The sequence below is a fragment of the Schistocerca piceifrons genome, chromosome 5 (assembly GCF_021461385.2).
Source record: "Schistocerca piceifrons isolate TAMUIC-IGC-003096 chromosome 5, iqSchPice1.1, whole genome shotgun sequence".
In the NCBI taxonomy this organism is placed as follows: Eukaryota; Metazoa; Arthropoda; class Insecta; order Orthoptera; family Acrididae; genus Schistocerca; species Schistocerca piceifrons.
Genome location: NC_060142.1, coordinates 207,001,585 through 207,022,617, shown reverse-complemented (window position 1 = coordinate 207,022,617; position 21,033 = coordinate 207,001,585). Strand labels below are relative to the sequence as shown.

General features: G+C 41.2%; 1 protein-coding gene across 1 annotated transcript in view; it reads right to left on the bottom strand.

Moving 5' to 3' along the window:
- Positions 1-10,639: 10,639 nt before the first annotated feature.
- The window catches only part of LOC124798895 (homeobox protein orthopedia-like), a 46,238-nt gene continuing 35,844 nt past the window's right edge, over positions 10,640-21,033 (bottom strand). Inside the window, exon 4 of the mRNA XM_047262426.1 lies at positions 10,640-10,683. Within this exon, the coding sequence (XP_047118382.1) occupies positions 10,640-10,683 (44 nt within the window). The remainder of the gene's footprint in view (positions 10,684-21,033) is intronic.

Genomic DNA, 21,033 nt, shown 5'->3' with positions numbered 1-21,033 from the left:
TGCATACCTTAAGAACTATGAGCACTTCATGTTCGATGCTGTGATACATCCCTTCTGCTGCAAGCTCTTTGCTTTCCATATTTTGGTAGGAGATAGTATGGATCTATGGATGAACACAAAAAAAAGAAATGTTCAGTAAACATTGCTTCCAAAATACGTTCCTTAAGAGCTATGAGCACTCGTTCATCTTCACTACAGTGAATCACATCTCTTCTGTCGAACAAGCGTTCATAGTTCTTAAAGCATGCATTTTAGAGTCATTATTTGCTGGACATTTGTTCTTGTTTTGGACCATACTATCTCCTTTGAAAATATGGAAAGCAAAGAGCTTACAGGAGAAGATACGTGCACCACGTTATAGAAGATGAACAAGTGCTCGTAGCTCTTACGGTACACATGATATAGCCCATGTTTACTAGACATTTTGTTCTAATTTCGGAGTAAGGAACCCGTCCCCAAAACTTGTAAAAGTATTATTGAAACAACCTGTATTGTGGTATACGTAATAGCAAGGGGCTTTCTGATTACAATATTTGGTGGAAATTATATTCTGAACTTGTGTTCTGATCTTAATGGTTCAGAAAATTATTTATTTAATTATTCTTTCAAATTCAGAGCCAATTTCTTCGTCCTACTTTTATCTGGAGAAATAACGCAAATCTAAAATTAGAGATACCAGAGTCCACACGCAGGCTTACCAACAATCGTTCATCCTGCAAACCATTCGTAACTGGAACAGGAAAGAGGAAATGACAGTGGTACACAAAGTACCCTCCACTACACACCGTCAGGTGGCCGTTGGAATGTAGATGTAGAGGTACGGAGATCCAGACGAAGCTGCTACATGATTGGTCGGATGGAGGGTTTGGTATCATGAACAGTGGAACGATACAGTACCCATGCATTTGTTTTACTAACTTTACTCTGTCGGGGGATTCCTGTTGGATGCATAATACGTTCTACTTTTGACGATCAAGAGTATGTCCAAGATGTATTAATATTTTACTTGATTGAATACATGGGCGAAAATGGTAAGTACTCGTCATGGGGAAGGAATCTATGGATGGTGCGTTTTATGATTATGACCTGGGATTTGGAAGGATTTATTCTGAGGAGCGACTGATTGAACCTGGTGGATTATTTGAGGTGATTCTGAAGGGACTGTTTGCGATTTGTAGTGGGCGGGTAGAGGGCTAGAAAGACGCTGTCATTGTATTATTGCAGGTGATGCACAGAAGGGGATATTTCTGTTCATCAGCGGTATACAGGATACTTAAGAGTAGGGAGAGCGCTATGCGTTGGGGTGCACCAGCTCTGAGATGGAAAGTGCAGAAACTGAAATTAGTATGGATTACTCTCCCTCAGGATGGTATTTGGCACCTCTACTATTGACTAAATGTACGATAATTGTGCTACATTGCAGCTAGAAGCAGCTGTACGATGTACTGAATATTTTATCTGAGTGTCTTTCCATAGGTATGTAGAGCGATTTTTTTCCACCGTTTTCAAACTATAGGGACTAATCGATGAGAGGATATGGAACAAGAAAGGTCTAATGAACTTATGTCCGGAAATGCATGGTTTACATGCTAGAGACCATTTATTGGTTCAAATGGCTCTAAGCACGATAGGACTTAACATCTGAGGTCATCAGTCCCCTAGACTTAGAACTACTTAAACCTAACTAACCTAAGGACATCACACACATCCATGCCCGGGGCACGATTCGAACCTGCGACCGTAGCAGCAGCGCGGTTCCGGACTGAAGCGCCTGGAACCTCTCGGCCACAGCGGCCGGCAGACCATTTATTAATGCATGGTTGCCTCCTAGAGGGTGGTGCTGTTCCTCATACGTCATGTTCTAGCACCCTCTGCTGCCATAGTAATTGGTAATGTTTTGTCCGATTCACTTCTCTTGCTGACTCAGCTTGTAGTGGATGTGATACAGCGTTGTACACAGTGGTTCCGTACTCGGATCGAGAGCTTGCCAACATGGTGTTTACTTATGGAAAGGCAAATGGCAACTGGAAGCGGGCAGCAAGGTTGTATCAGGAGACCTATCACCGCCGACAATAACCACAGCATTCACTGTTTGCTACAGTGTTTCGCCGTTTGTCTGACAGAGGGTCGTTTCAGGAAGCAGGAAATCGTGACGGACTTGCCCGAAATGTTCGGACACCAGACTTGGGAGAAAATGTGATTAACACTGTGGAAGGCGACTGTCGCGTCAATGCCAGGCAGTTGGCCCGCCAGTACAAGGTAAGCCAGCCGACCATGTGAAACATTCTTCATGGCAATTCTTACTACCCTTATCACTTACAGCGTGTGCAGGGCTTACTAGCGACAGAGTTTCCACATCGGGAGCAGGTTTATCACTGGTTTCTTCACCAGGTAACCACTATTCCGGGATTTGCGTCATCCAGCCTATTAACAGATCAGGTAACCATTACACTGAGTGGTATCTTCAGCTTTCATAACGGTCATCTGTGGGGTAGCATGCAGAACGCCCTTGGTATGGTGACAGCGAATCATCAGCATCGGTGCAGCCTGAAGTTGTAGATCTGGATAATTGGCGACCGTATTTTGGGACCAGTCTTCCTTTAACGTCGCCTAATAGGCCGGAACTATCGGCCTTTCTTGCTTGTGACTTTGCCTCCCCTACTGGAAGAAGTGCCATTTATGATTCGAGGAGTTATGTGGCTGCTACATGATGGTGCTCCAGACCATTTCGCCGTTAACGTCCGGACGCATCTCAATTGTGTCTTGTCTGGTCGATGGATAGGGCGATCGGGTGCAGTTGCATGGCCTGCTTGTTCACCGGATCTTAACCTGTGCGATTTCTGGTTATGGGGTGATCTCAAAAGCATCGTGTATGCAGAGCCCATTCCAGATCTGGAGACACTGGAGCAGCGTACTGGAGCTGCCTTTGACACTGTTCGGATGCAGTCTGGCAGACGCGAATGTGTGAGACAGAACATTCACGCGTGCGTTGAAGCACATGGAAACCATTTTCAACACATACTGTAACTGTGACGGCATGATACAACGCGTATTAGGCAGCAGTCTCTGTAACAATATATGATTGAATAAACGGTGTCTTTGTACTAATAAGGAAACTGTTAAGACCTTCGTGGCTTTCTGTTTAAATGTACTAATCTCCGCTGTCACTAGACGAATTTTCATGGTTTTTCACGGCTAACTTGACCGTAGCTTGAGCAACAAGTAGGCTTTATTTCATCAGAACAGGAACACGAAAAAAAGACACCGTAATTTAAAGTTTTACCTAAAATCATCTACTCAGTTTAGTAGCTCGGATGTTAAATCATGACAAGGTACTACACCAAAGAACCAATAGATGGCGCTGGTAGCTTAGTAGTACGCCAAAGAACTAACAGATGGCACTGTAAGTTTTTTTTTAACACAATGACATTTATTTTCGGAAGTTGACTTCAGTGACAGGATTAAGCACTCCAGTCTTACCTTTACAAATAGAAATTAACAGTGAATTTGCTTAGTTAGGATATACGGATTTACTGATTTCGTCTTTTGTATCAAAGTCTTAACGACAATGCTTTGCTTCTTTCAATAGGTTTCATTTACATTCTTTGCTAGGAAAAACGAATTTATAGAGTTTGCTTTTTGATTTGGGCGCCTACTCATTACGTTTTGATAGAAATAAAAATGCCTAGAAAACGGTCGAGTCTTTCGAATAAACCAGAACGGCTAGAAAATGTGGACTATGCGGCCTCAAGAATCCAATGAAGATCGTCAGGAGAGACTTGTTGCAGCTCAAGAACATCTGGAGACTCCTTCTAAAAGCGAGGCGCGACGTAACTGTGATCAAGAACGTCATGCATTGTCTCGCTCCTCAGAAATCTTCGCTCACCGAGGTTTAAATTTACTTCTCTCCAACGTAACACCAAGAAGTGGAAATTTTTACGAGAACTGGCCCAGAAGGACGTGTTTTATGCCCTGAAATCTGCTTATTTCTATTTTCCATTGCTCTTTAAACATATGCAAATTCCAGTGAGCTATGTTACTCCATGATCATAAGCAAAGCACAAGGACAGACGCAGTGTGTTACAGGCGTGGACCTAAGTGACAGTCACTTTTTGCATGGTCAGCTCTATGTGGCTCTCTCCCATGTTAATGAAACAAAGAAGCTCTCCGTTTACGTCCCGAATCATACAACTAAAAATATTGTATACAAGGAAGCTTTATAAGTCAAAAATAAATCCACCCATACGAAGTTTCAGGCACAACTACAAATAAAGACCAGAGCAACGCCGGGTTTCTCAGCTAGTAGGGGAATAAAACTACGTTTATCAAAGAGACCATGCTTCTGGATACTCATTATCGCTAATGTATTTTTCTGACCCAATCGTCCAGACAATGGTTAGGCAGGTGGCAGCGATATCTGTACGTAAGAATACGTACGGCAGAGTAGGTGTAAAAACTGTTATTTTTTGTAGGAAAGCCAATAATTTTCGTTATATAACTAGAAAAATCATAGTTCACTTTCACGCCAGAGGGAACATTTCATCAACGAATCTGCTGCCGCACATGTTCATACTCTCAAACAACGTATTATTCAGAGTACCAGTTTAAAGTGATTATCGACAACATAGACCTCCGTAGATCCAGTATAACGGTGCGTCAAATTATTAAACTCTTATTCAAAGACACTTGGTGTTTGCTGGTCAAAAACTCAGGCAGCTAGTACCTTAGGCACACTGCCTGTCATGTTGTGCACACAAAGACAACCAAAAGAATATTTTCCAAAAATTTGAATCTCACATTACACTGAGACACGGGATAACGATGTCCACTCAAGCGGTTGATACAAAATACGGCCCTCATACTCGATCACGTTGTGCTAGAGCTACACGGTTTTGAGACTTTGGTGTCCTATCTCGAAGTACAAAGGGTACTCTCATTCAACTATCATCTGTCTCATTTCGTTGCAACAGGAAAGAAAAGCAGCTGTCATCATGTATAGCGAAATTGTAGAATTGGTGAGAATACTTACATGGAGCTTGAAGCCACCAACTGTAAAGAAGGCAGCGACTGCCAGAAAAAATGTGTTAGGTGTTGTTAGGAAACTCCATTCACGTAACATACTGTATGTACACGCTTTATTGCACAACCCACTTTGTCAAACATCGTGCTATGTCACGAGAAACACATCGTAATCTACATACATCATACATTTTACAACACATTTTTATTCAGAATGAGAATGCTGTGCCTTCTTTACACGAATATTAAATTACGTTTCTCTCGAAAAAATCTGTACACTCATATACTTAACTGTAAATATTAATACATGGATAAAACTAATACTTCTCTCGATATATTCATAAACGACAAATTTGTTAGTAAAATTTTAAGTTCGTCCAAAACACACTTTGTACAATAATTTTACATCCTACAAGATTGCATTCTGCGCCACCTTGCGCACATCAGCATGCTACGCTGACTACGTTTCCCCACACGCACTGTGCGACCGCTTGAAAGCGTTGTCCATTCAGAACAATGCCGCAGGCAGAGTCAGTCTCTTTACAGTTCATTTTGTATACACCCATCTGTGAACCTACAAAAATTACGAATTTCTTCATAATTTCTTAAATTAGCTCTTTCACAGAGGTGAATTTACATTCTCTCTCTCTCTCAAATGACTGTAATACCGCAATGAATGAAAACATGATGTCAATTTATATTCAGCTACCCGCATGGTGACTGACTTGAGTATACTTATTGCAGAGGTAACATTTTAGCAGATTTGTACGCTTACGTCGTATACTGCAAAGATGGGCTGCCTTGACTTGTGAAATGTAAAACAATGACTTAGCACCTTCGAGGAGAAGGAGACACAGTAAAAATCTTCTACTCGCTAATGAATTTTATGAAGGATTTGGTAGACAATTTGTTTTACAGAGAGCGAGCAATGGCGACATATAGGCAAAACTTAGGTTTACAACATGCAAGGCGTCACAACAGGAGCAATGCAATACTGTTGAAGAGCTTTGCAGGCTAATGTACACAGAGAGAGAATATTTTGAAACCTTGACAAAAACACTTCTCTCGATATATAAATTAACTATGAAATGATTAAGAGAGAAAGGAAGAATATTACAAACTGTTCGATTTTTTTCGTAAATATCCATATCACCGTTCCGCAGAAATAGCTGAAGAAACGTGCAGCAGAGTGACACTTCAGATATGGTAAATTGCGAAGTATACCTGTCTTACCTTGACGTGGATGACTTGGAGAATTTCAGAATCTTCGAAGATATCTACTTTGGCATGATTCTTACGCAGCCATCATAATAAATGTCAAAAATGTGCGGCAAATGCGGAAAGGCTGCTGAAATGAATCTAAATGTAATATTCATTGTGAGCACTAATAAAGTAATAAAAAGTTTATACGCCATTATCTCAATAAGAAGCAGTTACGCAGATACACAAGGTAACCTCATTTTGGTCAGAAACTCCGAGAAAGTTCTTATTGTTATGCGGCAGTAAAATAATTAAATGATAAAACAGAAATAAGAGAAGAAACCTGAGTAGAATACACTGATGAAAGTATTACATGACAAACTGTAAAAGCGTAATACTGTGGATGAACCGAAGTTGGAATTAGAGAAATATAAAAAGAAATGTTAAAATGTTACGAGATATTTCATCATACATTTCTGTCTTCAGCTGAACGTTACTCATGGTACAACAATTTCAGTTTTATCAGACAGAGATTAGACTGCCTGCTGTTTGATTGGAGCGCTAGTTATATTCAAGAAAATTTTCATATAACGCAGATTATAACGAAATAACTGCTCAGGTATGATTTATTTAGTTGTTAAGTATATAATTTCGTTGTAAGTGAATCATGCGACAAGTGATCAATACAAAGGCTGTAAATGACACATTCTGTCCCAATGAAATGCATTCAACGATTTGTTTCGTATGTGACTTCCAAATCCAAGTGCATATTATATCCAATCCTCACCCCTAAAAACTTTTTTGTGGTACAGTTTCTTCCAGCAGTATTAACAGAGCTGAAAATTTAACGGGAGTATGTGATTCTCTTAACAAAACAATCATTTATGAAGCAGAGTGTAAAAGAAGAAGAAGAAGTGTTCGGCTTTGTGTCATAAAGTGATATATTTGATATTTCAGAAAGTGTTTCAGAAATACTCACATAAATTTTACATGTCATGCAAAGACGGAAAGTATTTTCAAATTGTGAATCGAAACGGAGAAATTAAGATGTGAAATTTAGGTTTGTCATTGGAACAGAATTCACAGTGAACAGTCTTTCATTCCGTGTTACTCGCGTTGCCGCAGATGTTTGCACGCCATTCGAAACAGATTAGAAATTATATATTCCATTACACCGCACCGCTGGGCTAAACAACCTGGCTCCTATTTCGAATTGGGTTCATCGTGGCTCTGCTGCAGTGCCTATTACAAGACATAATTATTCCACGGCGTGACGCGGCGTAATTGAGGACAGTGTCATTAATTCGAAAAAATAACGCAATCACGGGTTTAAATCTTTAATAACAGTTCTGCGGACACGCAAATTGACCACGACGAGATGAGAAATTTGGCCAGTTTGCTTCTCACGGACAACAAGTAGAGGACTGCGAATGACACTGTAGTTTACCAGTTTAGTTTCTGTCTAACCAGAATCTCCTGAAATGCAATAAACTGCTCTTAAAATTACAAGAGAGTAGTTATACTTCTATATTTCTGACGTAATTATTCTAAAAACACGTAAGTTCACTAGGTCACCTGCGTGTGATATCACTGCTTGATGCAGTTGTTAGTAATTACTAAGTGTTTCTAAAACTCCTGCTTTCCGTGAAAAAAAGGGCAGTGTTGAACTTTTATTTTGCTGTTTTTGACATGGCCCAGTAAACATTTTGCCCAAAAACGTAGTTTCCACGAACCAGCAGCTCATTGTTTCGGATGTAACTTACATTTTCATGATAAATCTTTTCAGTATAAGTACTTTAGAAAAGTACCTTAGAAATGTTACATCGCCTGTTCTGATTCATAATCTGAAGCTTTTCCAGAGTTATAAAAATTATGCTAACCAATTACGCTAGAGAACTAGCTTGTTATAATGATTTTTTGTTGAGCTGTATCCTAATTTCGGCAAGAACAGCCTAGGGACTACAGCAATCGGATTGACGATAAAAATATTTGGCTGTTAAAACACAAATAAATTACTAAACACACACTATTTGATTTACTTCCTTTATTCATTCCGGAGTCCAAAACTTCATAATTAGTTGTATCAGTCAAACTCTTATTTCAGCGTAGAATGTTCGTCGTGCACGAGTTTCAAATTGCGGAAGCCTTTATGAAGAAGCTGACAACGTTTTTTCGCTGTACCTGCTGTAGATGATTTACACACCGACTCATATCTTGAAAATACAAAAATACAAAGACTTTGCAGTAATTCATTTGTATTTTAACCACTCTTTAAGAAATCAAAATGGAAATTAACACGCAATATATAGATTTAAAAAAATTAGCGTGTATGTGGAAGCTATGTGTTTAGTAAATTGTACGCTACACTTACGAACACTTCTTTATAAACTCGTGTATTGCAAATCTGATATATGAGCTTTGCCGTTTACTGAACCACAATTTAACAGACTTGTCATTCTTAGTAATTTACTACTAGCGTTACCTTCTTACATAGGCTGTTTCTATTAGATTACACTATAGAGAAGGGTCACGAAAGTACAAATAGAAAAAATTAGCATTGCAGGAATAGCAGAATGAAATATTTTCACGTATTTCATTAAATTAAGTATGTGGGTAGTGAACTGGTGAAAACACTAGAACTTGAAAGACTTTCCACAACATTCATGGCATATGAGCAAGTCGATAGTTTCGTTTCTATGCGGGAGGAAAAACGAAGGAAGGAAGATGGGGGGGGGGGGGGGTTAACGACACGTCGACGGCGAAATCATTAGGAACGGAGCACAAGCTCGGATTGGTTAGTGATGAAGAAGGAAATCAGCCAAGTCCTTTTAAAGAAACCATCCCGGTACTCGTCTTCGGCGAGTCAAGGAAATCACTGAAAACATAAATCTGAACATACAGACAGGTTGAAACGTCATCCTTCCAAATATGTGTCGAGTGCCTAACCACTACTCCAGTTCACTATGCTTTACCTGTGGAGTTCACGGGGAAACGTACTCCACTCTTAGTGTACTGTTATCTTTTGTTAAAAAGAAAAAAGCTTCTCCAATAGACAATTCGAAAAATGTGCACCTATACTCTTTTATATTGTGTGAGAGGCCTTGCCACTTTTACATCTAATCGTAAATAAGTTGATCCGGAAACCTTGCTATCATGAGATAAGAGTGACGACGATTTGTACAGATGTTTTAATTTACAAAGATTCGCTCTTAAGTTTCAATCTTGCATTGTCTTAAGAGAGTAAGAAATTATTGCAACTCATTTTTGTTGCCGTCCTGGTGGTGGAAGGTTCTGCCGCTAAGATAACTCCTAACGTGGCCCAGGGTACACCCGGTAGTCTGTGATGGCATATTATCAGCGGAGCTTTCTTCGGAAAACTGAAGCCATTACAGTATCACCTTCCGCTCGTCGAATAGAAACGTGGAGAAACAAGGCCACTGGTAGTAACGAGCAAACCCTAAAGGAAGAAATCGCTGCTGTTTCCAACTATCCTACCAGACGTGGAAGACTGAACAGACTGCGAACTGGAGTGAAGTGGCGCAAGCAGAACTTGAAGGGATGGGTCCACATCACTGGAGATGCAACCTGCGAATGTCGAGAGCTTCAACACGGTGAACACCTCTTGGTCTGCCCGAAGTTGTGCGAAGCCAGCACGCTCGAGGACCTGATTTCAGAGAATGCCCCAGCAATCAAGACTGGCGAATTTTAAGCTTAAAAATCAATATGACAGGTACAAAGTCCAGTGTATGTATTGTCAATGTTGTATTGTATAGTACTGATTGTAATGTGTTATTTTAAATTTGTAAATAACTGTGCAGTACTGCCTTGGACACGAAAATAATAGTAAGTACTGCAACTAACACACATGTCTAAAACGTTTACAGGAATCAAGACTCTTTGGTAAGATGTAAGAATTAATTCAAATATGAGACAGGTCACTTACTCTCCTACAAAACATGAAAGAATGCAGTGCTCTCCGTGTGACGCCTTACAAATTACAGGCTATTTTAGTCGAAGGCCTTCTGACTCAATTTCTCGAGGGTTGAATATAAATATGTACGGCGTACACGTACTTTTATTTTATTGTGGCAGTCCCACCGATGGTTTTATAAAGAACATCCAGCTAATAAATCGACAAATTCTCAGAACCTAACTGAAACGTGTTGCTAGTATGTCCTCTAAATTGTCGTTAAGCCCGGCGGTTCCCGGGGGGAGAGGCATCGCAACACGCCGCTAACACTTAGACAGGTCCCCGTCGCCGGACGCCGACGTCACGCGCACTTCACTGACGTCACAACGCCGGCCGGCCTGGGCACACGTTCCCTCCGATGAAACGCTGGTCATTGTTGCCGTGGTTCCTCTTGCAGCAGCGGCGAGGAGGGCGCTAGTCGAACCGGCGCACTAGCCACGGCGCTGGCTCTCAGTTGAGGGCGTCATTGCCTTCGTGCCCGTAGAAGACTGGATCTGTCGACAGAACAACGGAAAGACGTCACATGTGTAGCGCAGTATAAGGAAAAAAATCGCAACATCAAAAAATAATTAGTTAAAGTAATGAAATTTCTGAAATATGTTTGTCTAGGCGACATATTTAAGTGAATAACATTGCAGATAACACATTGTAAATGTGGAATGCTGGTACATTGGTAACCGGTGTAACCGCCAGAATGTTGAATGCAAGCATGCAAACGTGCATGCGTTGTGTTTTACAGATGCCGGTTGTCAGTTTTGTGGGATGGAGTACTGTTTTTGATACTAACTCGAGTATATAAGGTCTTTCCATTCTTGGGAGTACACCCACAGGTGTCAGAAGACACGTAGCGGCAGAGACTGAGCAGAAGAATTAAGAAACCGATTCGAGGCCTCTTTTGTTTGGAATTCGTTTTTATCCATTACGACTGAAATCCAGAAAAAAAATTCCACCAATTTCAACGTCAGCGGACGCCCACCTACCTGAGATGTGGGGAACGAAGTCCTCCAGACGATTATGGAGAATAAAAGAGAAGCTACTATCAGGCCCGCATCTCCAATATGGGACTTGGAAGACCGTCAACAGACTGGCTGTTGGGTGAGAAGATGCAAGACTAATCTGAAGAAATGGGGTATCAGTGATGATGAAGTTTGTGTGGGGCAAGGCAGGACTCGGAATAGCGAACCTGTGATTGAAATACTTGTTTGCAGCTGCTGAACACGGGACTCACGAAGTGTGCATTCAGTCATTAATATTAGATTGTATTTTTAGGATTATAACGTGTTTCAGTGCTGGACTCGGATAAATCCATAGATATTATAAAGACGGATGTATTTCCCACATCTCCTACTAAACCACTGGACCGAATTAAAGCAAACTTCGTACACACATTACTCACTGTCTGGAAAAAATCGCTGTGGGGATCAGAACAACCTATCTACAAGGGTGGGGGTGAAAAAGCAATGTAGCCCACGACGTCCGAATATCTACTCTTTATTAATCCTGTACTTGTGGATGAGAGTACATGGTGACTTACAACAAGCTTTACACATAATTTCAATCTTTTATGAAACTTTTTCTCGCTGACAACCTCCACAAAATGATGAAATGGAAATAAGTTTATCGCTTACTACATTTTTGCTGTTCGTGCAGTAAAACTGCCGCATGAATCATGACGTTTTAATTTATCTCTTCTCTACTACTAATCCTTCGTGACACATGTTGCAGACAGTATTCACATACATCATTGAATGTCTCGCAAAAATTATATCCTTGTTCGTTTCATAGTTCAGGAGGTATGATGTCAAATACACTGAGATAAGTAAGAACCTGCTGCATCATGCACGATCTTTGAAGTTATTACCTCTTTACTACTATCTCAGAAAATTATTTTGGACAATTAGTTCATGAGCCCACTCGAAGCGTAAATGGTTGCGAAAATGTACTTGACCTCCTGGACAAGGGTGAGTATCGTGACGAATACAGGGATTAGCGACCACAAGGCAGTTGCTGCTAGGCTGAATACCGTAACACCTACAACCATCAAAATGAAACGCAAAGGATATCTATTTAAAAAAAGCTGATAAAAATGCTCTTAACGTCTTTTTAAGGGACAGTCTCGCTCCTTCCGATCTGATCATGCAAGCGTAGAAAAGTTGTGGGATGATTTCAAAGAGATAGTATCGACAGCAATTGAGAGATATATTCCACATAAATTAATAAGTGATGGTACTGATCCTCCATGGTGGACAAAATTGGTCAGATCGCTGCTGCACAAGCAGCGAAAAAGCATGCAATAATTTAAAAGGACGCAAAATCCCCACGACTGGCAAAGTTTTGCAGAAGTTCGAAATAAAGCGCGTACTTCAATGCGAGGTGCTTTTAATCATTTTCCACAATCTGTCAGAAGACACAAAGAGATTCTGGTCATACATAAAGCCCCACTAGTGGCAAGACGCGATCAATACCTTCACTGCGAGATAACAACGGTGAAGTAACTGATAACGGTGCCACTAAAGCAGGGTTGTTAAACACGGTTTTCCAAAACTCCTTCACCAAAGAAGACAAAGTAAATATTCCTGAATTCCAATCAAGAACAACTGCCAAGATGAGAAACATAGAAGTAGATATCCTCGGAGCAAAGCAGCTTAAATCACTTAATAAAGGCAAGGCCTCCGGCCCAGATTGTATACCAGTCAGGTTCCTCTCAGAGTATGCTAATAAAATAGCTGAATATTTAGCAATTATATACAACCGCTCGCTCACAGAAAGATCCGTACCTAAGGACTGGAAAATTGCACAAGTCACACCAATAACCAAAAAAGGGAAGTAGGAGTAATCCGTTGAACTACAGGCCCATATAACTAACGTCGATTTGCAGTAGTGTTTTGGAACATATACTGTATTCGAACATTATGAAGTAACTCGAAGGAAGCGATTTATTGACACATAGTCAGCAAGGATTCAGAAAATATCGTTCTTGCGAAACACAACTAGTGCTTTATATTCATGCAGTAATGAGTGCTATCGACAGGGGATGTCAAATTGATTCCATATTTTTAGATTTCTAGAAGGCTTTCGACACCGTTCCTCACAAGCGTCTTCTAACCAAACTTCGTGCCTATGGAATATCGCCCCAGTTGTGCGACTCGTGATTTCCTGTCAGAAAGACTGCAGTTCGTAGTAATAGACGGAAAGGCATCGAGTAAGCAGAAGTAATAGCCTGCGTTCCCCAACGAAATGTTACAGGCCCTATACTGTTCCTGATCTATATTAACGACATAGGAGAATATCTCAGTAGCCGTCTCAGATTGTTTGCAGATGATGCTGTCATTTACCGTCTTGTAAAGTTATCAGATGATCAAAACGACTTGCAAAATGATTTAGATAAGATACCTGTATGGTGCGCAAAGTGGCAGTTGACCCTAAATAAAGAAAAGTGTGAAGTTACCCAGTTGAGTACTAAAAGAAATCAGCTAAATTTCGATTACGCGATAAGTCACACAAGTCTGAAGGCTGTAAAGTCAACTAAATGCATGGGGGACTACAATTACAAATAACCTAAACTGGAACGATCACACAGATAATGTTGTGGGTAGAGCAAACAAAAGACTGCGGTTCATTGGCAGAACACTCAGAACAGGTCTACTAAAGAGATTGCTTACACCATGCTGGTCCGCCCTATTCTGAAGTATTGCTGTGCGGTGTGGGATCCGCATCAGGTGGGACTGACGGACGACATCGCTGAAGTACAAAGAATGGCAGCTCGTTTTGTATTATCGCGAAATAGGGGAGATGGTGCCACAGACAGTATCTAGAATTGGAGTGGCAATAATTAAAACAAAGGCGTTTTCCGTTGTGATGGGATCTTCTCATGGAATTTCAATCACCAGTTTTCTCCTCCGATTGCGAAAACGTTCTGATAGCGAAAAATGACCATCACTATATAATAAGAGAAATGAGGGCTCGCACAGAAAACTTTAAGTGCTCGTTTTTCCCGTGTGCCGTTCGAGAGTGGAACGGTAGAGAGACAGCTTGAAGGTGGTTCATTGAACCCTCTGCCAGGCACTATATTGTGAATACCAGAGTAATCACGTAGATGCAGATCTCTGTTCACTACACATTTTGCAGGCACTAGTCACATATTCCACTAAACGTCCCTGCAAAATTATATCATTGTACGACACATATTTCAGGATATACGTCATAAACATGGAGTTGCGTGAAAATAAAACTTCAGGGTCAAATTCGCTAGACACACAGGTGAAATATGTGTAGAAATACGTGTGAAACTTGTTAAATACGAGTATATGTGAATATATAATACAGGTGAGTACGTGGACAAGCCACGGATAAAAAGCTCATCCTAAATCCCTAGAATGATTTGAAAACAAAAAGCTGTAGAGGTTAGAACCACCGGCCTCCTATTGGTGTGGGGGCGATATCGTGGCGAAAAAGGGAGGAGGAGGAGTTAGACAAAGAGGGGGAAGGAGGAGATGGGCAGGAAGAAGGGGGAAGGAAATGGACAGAGAGTGGGATGAAGAGGAGGAGGAGGTGGAGGAAATGTTATATGCTCTATGCTGATTATATAAAAGATTTAGGAGACCATTTGAGCAGCCCTGTTACATTGTTTGCAGATGTTGCTGTAATTTAGACTTGATTTATAAAAGATATCTGTATGATGCGGATAGTGGTAACTGGCTCTGAATAATGAGTGGTATGAAGTCATCGACTTGAGTACTAAAATGAGTCCGCTAAATTTCGGTTACGCGATAAATCACAAAAATTTAAAGGCTGAACATTCAAATAAATACTTAAGGATTACAGTTACGAATAACGGAAATTGGAACGATCATATAGATAATATTGTGGTTTAAAACAAACCAAAGACTGCGATTTATTCGCACAACACTTGGAAAATGCAACATGTCTACTAAAGAGACTGCTTACATTGCGGGCTTGTACGATCTCTTCTGGAGTACTGCGATGCGGTGAGGGATCCACATTAGATAGGACTGACGGAGGACCTCAAAAAAGTACAAAAAAAAGCAGTTCGTTTTGTATTATAGCGAAACAGAGGAGAAAGTGTCGCAGGTATGATACGCGAACTAGGGTGGCAATTATTAAAACAAAGGCGTTTTTTGTTGCCACAGGATGTTGTCATGAAATTTCAATCACCATCTTTCTCCTCAGAGTGTAAAAAATATTTTGTTAGCGCCCATCTAGATAGGGAGAAATGATCATCACAGTAAAGTAAGAGAAATAAGAGCTCGCACGGGAAGATTTAAGTGTTCGTTTTTCCTGTGCGCTTTTCGAGTGGAACAGTAGAGAAATACTTGAAGATGGCTCGAAGAAGTCTCTGCCAGGCACTTAATTATGAATTGCAGAGTAGTCATGTAGCTGTAGATAGTCCCCCACGAATCGCTCCTGTAGATACCGGGAGACAACATTAGATTAATTTCAAAGCGCACAGGATTTCTGAGCAATCATTCTTCCCGTACTCGATATACGAAAGGAACGGGAAGAAGCCGTAATAAGAAGTACCCTCTGCCATTCACTCACTTCATAGCGCTTCTCAGACCATAGATCATAGATGTAGATGTACATGATACCACTGTCACTCCCAGGGAACACGCACTGTCAGTTTAAAAAAAAAAATTGAGAAGTGGTACTGCCAGAAAAGTCATTTGGGATGTTCTTCAACTAGCACGGTACATTGGCTTGAACGTCGATTACGTCGTCAAAGCGTTGACCTTTCACGTGACTTTGCGCACTGTGTATTTTTGTGGTAGGTTCATAAACGTAACACTAAGTCTTGTCTCCCGTGTTGATTTTTTCCGGAAAAGAATTGTTCGAATATTGTATTCAAGTTGTGGCCGGCGCCCACGCGTCGTTGTTGAGTCCCGTGTTTGGGACAAACTTTGCGTACACTTCTCTCTTTTTCAAAAATTTTTGGATATCGCCTTGAACACCTGATTTAGATATGCGATTTACGACAAAACAGCGTTTACACAGCACGGCCGTACGGTCACTACTTAATACTGGCTGCCCACAATTGACAGATGGAATGCTCGGGTGTTGTTCACAGCTTTTAGTACAAGCAGGCACTGTAGTTACTCCGCTAACGTCGCTTGTACGCCAGAGATGAAATGAATATCGGAGTTTTTGAAGAACGGTTTACTCATTGGTAAAGGTTCTTTTGATGACTGAAATAAAATAGATGGTTTTTGTAGGATGTGTTGAGACTGGAGCAACTCTGAAGCAGCTGCCATGAAGGTTTGTTAAGCGCATACAGTTTCTGGAACGTGCAAGAACCAACCAGTGTAAAAATGCTCCTATTGCAGCACAAAAACCCGAATATCCTCCAGCTTAAATAAAAGATTCTGACTGAAAAGAGGGGTACCAGCTGCTTCATTCTACCATTCTCAGTACCTTCAAAAATTTCCCCAAACTTTTGGCATGCCAACATATTCGCGCTCGTTTTAACATGGACTCATCATCTCATTCCGACAAGCTCCTTTAATTGTAACTGTCTCACACCCACCAGTCCATCGCTGTAAGTCGCTCATACCCATGCACCCACTTATTCAAACTCGACACATTGTCATTATCTGTCTTTGTGCCTCTAACTGTAACTGTCTTATAGCCAGTCTCCTTTGTTCCGTGCTACTACTACTGTCTCTTTTCACTGTCACTGTATCCCTCTTGCTCTCTCTTTCTGCTACTGTCTGGTTCATTCCTTCCCACTACTGCCGACTCTTCTCACTGCCACTATCTCTCTCTTCCTATTATCATTGTCATTGACTCTTAGCCACTTCCACTTTGTCCTTTTCTTTATTCCTTTTTCACTGGTACTGTCTCCTTCACTCTTTTTCTAGCACTATTCTATCACTGTCAACTATGTTCCACGGCCACTATGTCCCTCTCCCTCACACACTCCTTTGGTCTTTCTACGCCACAAACACTCTCTACTATCTTCCAATATTTATTACTTTTCCGTTTCTTTCCCACTGCGACTATCTCCTTCTCTCTCAGCACAAGAAAGTTCCAACATATTCGCAAGCTAAAATTTTTGGGAAAATTTTTGAAGGTGTTGAAGAAGGCAGCTGGTACCATATTTTTCAGAGTCTTCTAAAAATGGTTCAAATGGCTCTGAGCACTATGGGACTCAACATCTTAGGTCATAAGTCCCCTAGAACTTAGAACTACTTAAACCTAACTAACCTAAGGACATCACACACAACCATGCCCGAGGCAGGATTCGAACCTGCGACCGTAGCAGTCCCGCGGTTCCGGACTGCAGCGCCAGAACCGCTAGACCACCGCGGCCGGCCAGAGTCTTCTAAACAGCAGCATATTCGCCATTTTTGTTCTCCGATAGTGGCATTTTTCTGCTGGTACCCTTCTTATCTCTGCTACAGCACCGTATGTCACTCACAAGAAAAGAAGTTTATGTGTCAGTTGAGCGTGCTGCGGCTCGCCTTGATGCTGTTTGTAGGTTTCCGCTCTCTGTTGGAGGCCAGACGGTTTCGTTTAGTTGGCATGGTTGCGGTTGTTTGTCTTCTTCTCGTGTTCACTGGCACCACTCGGTTTCGTAAGCGTTGCCTGTCCACTAGTGACAGCAGCGGTGGTTATCGATATGTAGTAACTGTTGCCCTATCTTTTGGGCGACGTCGTTGTTTTTCCGGGCCGTGTGAGTGGGCTAGTTCGGTTGGGGACTCAGGAGGAGCTAGGTCCGTGCAGTGTGCCAACATGCCAGGACCGCTGGTGGCATGCATGGATTGCCGGATGGAAGGGCTGTGGTCACGAGGGTGCACGACCTCATCGTAAACCGGATCCAGCAAGCTGTAAGATTGCATTTCAATCAGAGTAGAGAAACCTCCACCATTGCGATGTCTCGCGATTTTCCAGTGACTTGGGTTCGTGTTCCTGCTCGTAGTGTCGCTGAGGTGAAGAGCAGCGTGTGGAGTGCTTTCTAGTCTGGTGGTAGTGGTTCCTTTCTCGTTCTGGGCACTCTAAACACAGTTTCCTGGGTACGTAGTGCAGACCGCCGGTTCCGGCTTTGGCGTATTGTTCCATCATTGCATTTGATTTATTGGACATTAGGTAGTTTCAGCAAGATTATCATTAGTCATTCGTTAGACTGCCACTAGTCTGAGTTACCATCTTGTGAAGTGAATGCAACTCTTGGCTGCCTATGTCATCGCTCGCGAAAGTATTTGTTGACACCCCGCCAGCCTGGATTTTTAGTATTCTGTTCATGATACTCCTTCCTACCACTGTATAAAAATTTTCAACCACTATTTTTCCACCCTATTTGATCTTTTTTGGTCTTCGTTGACTGGGCTAATGATCCCAGTAAGAAAACTTGTGTCTCACTATCAGCTTTCTACTATACAATCCTTATGATCCTTTATGATAGCCAGGTAATTCTCATTTTCACCACACAAAACCCGCAGTGTTGTTGATAATCACTGAAATTCACTGAAATACATCTAGATGATGAGTGGCTGGACAAAAAATGTGAAGCGTAATTTGGCATAAAGTATGCTTACCCAAAACAGTCCACTCACCCCCTGTATAAAGGAATATGCCATTGTCTTCCTAGTAGTTCCTGGAGCACCGTCTGGATCAGTTGCTTGTTTTTTTAACTAACTTTTGCTATTGTATTTGCTGTTTTACCGCAGGTTTCAGAAACTTTTTTAAAAATATTATTGCCTTTCCTGACGTGTAAGGCCTTCAGCTGTGATTGTGGTCATTTGCCTTAAAATTCTAATTGGGTATTTGTATTTTAGCCATAAAACCTTATTTACTGCCATTCCTGACGTCTGATGCCTTCTGCTGTGTTTGTGGGAACTTACCCTAATATTTCAACACCTGTAAGTTGTAAATTGCAGCGAGTTCTTAAACAATTCTCAATTTATTGAAATTTTTGCCTGTGAGGCCTTCAGCCGTGATTGTGGTCGCTTGCCTCAAAATTCTAATTTGGTATTGGTATTTACGCAGTAAGCCTTTAAAACCTTATTTACTGCCATTCCTGGCGTCTGACGCCGTCATATGTGTTTGTGGCGACTTGCATTTAATATTTCAATACCTGTAATTTGTAAGTTGCAGCAAGTTTTAAACAATTCTTAATTTATTGCTATTCCTGGCGTGTAAGGCCCTCTGCGCAGATAACAGTGGCTTGCTTTTAAAACATTATCTGTTGTATCTGTATTTAATAGAGATTTGCTAAATTGCAACCCACTGAAAACACTATTATTTACACTGTTGTTTATTCCTTCATTAATAACATGTGGTATTTTTTAATTTTTTGTTGAGTCTGGAATTACTGGTTTAAAATAAATTGTGTGTAATTGTAAAAGGCAACCAATAGTAACTGATAACGGCCCCGTCCACAATCGTAACCGAATCCTGCCTTCACTTGACTACCAGGTCTCAACTGGTGGAAGCGTGCTGGGCTCATAACCCAGAGGTCCGTGGATCGAAACCTCTCTCCTATTTTTTGCGCAGCGTTTTGGAACACATTGCTAGTGCATGCTGTTGCAAGTGTACGGATACTTTGATCAGTTTGATGAGAGTGGAATAGTGGAGACGTAGTCCAAGAACAACGACCAGGAAGACGACGTGAAGTGATGTTACTCCACGATAACGCTCGAACGCATTTTTCTAGACTGACAGGAAACACTGAACAGGAGTTGGGTTGGGAAGTAATTCCGCATCCACTTTATTCACCTGATCTTACGCCCTCAGACTTTCACTTTTCCTGCTCTCTATCGAAGAACCTTAAAGGAACTTCCTTTTGCGGATGAAGATGTGTTCCGAACTGGCTCGACGAGTTCTTCGCCTCAAAATCCATGTGGTTTCTGCAGTCGCGGAATCGGAAAGCTACCTCCGCGTTGGCAGACTGTTGTAAATAGTGAATGAGAATGTACTAGTGATGACTTACATCTGTTATGTGTATCTGTTGTGTTTATTAAACTTATGAAAAAACGCTATGAGCTTCTGCACCATCCCAGTACCTAACTAGTAACATATGGATAACTCTCAGCCAAATGAATGAAAATACTGAACGCTCTTTAGTGTTACAATCTATTTAGCTAGTGACGTACGGATAATTGCCAGTCAAATGAGTGAAAAGAACACTGGCCGAGCTACAAGTAAATAAAAGACATTGAAATTCCCACGCAACGGTAATTTCTTTTACGGGTTTTGTGAAATCGATAAGTTACAGGCCTTGCTGCGTGCGCGTTCCAAACTGCCCGTTGAGTCCTGCATTAATATGGCGGCGGTTTTAATCGATACAGACGCTGTTTGGAGCTTCCATCAGCCTTCTGTGCCCACTCACAGAGCAGTGCCTTAATCCTCTTATCTCTCGAGGAATAGCGAACATCAAAATTGCTTCTTCTCGACTTCTAACCGCGTATTAGACCACAGACAGTATAGTTCTAAATGAGCGCTTACTTTTCACGGACAACTCGTATGCGTTAATTTCAATTCAGCTCAGATGTTATGGCGAAACAAGTCGTTATTTCTGCAGAAACTTTCGGCAACAAGTATCACTTCTATTTTTAGGTGACTGCTGAGGGAGGCAAGACCTTAAACAAAACACAAGAAAAGAAATTAAATTACAAATTCTCCAAGAAATTCACCGACCGCATGCCTCTGGAAATGCAACGCAAGTTATGTGTCATATCTTTGGAAATATCAATCTAACACTGAATTGTTCCCGTATGAAGAATAATTTTGTTAGCCTAAACAGAGACATGAAGCGGCTTCCTTGAACAAAAAATTGATTACGAGTTGTTAGATATCTTGTACTGGTCGCTGCAAAGTATGTTTTACAG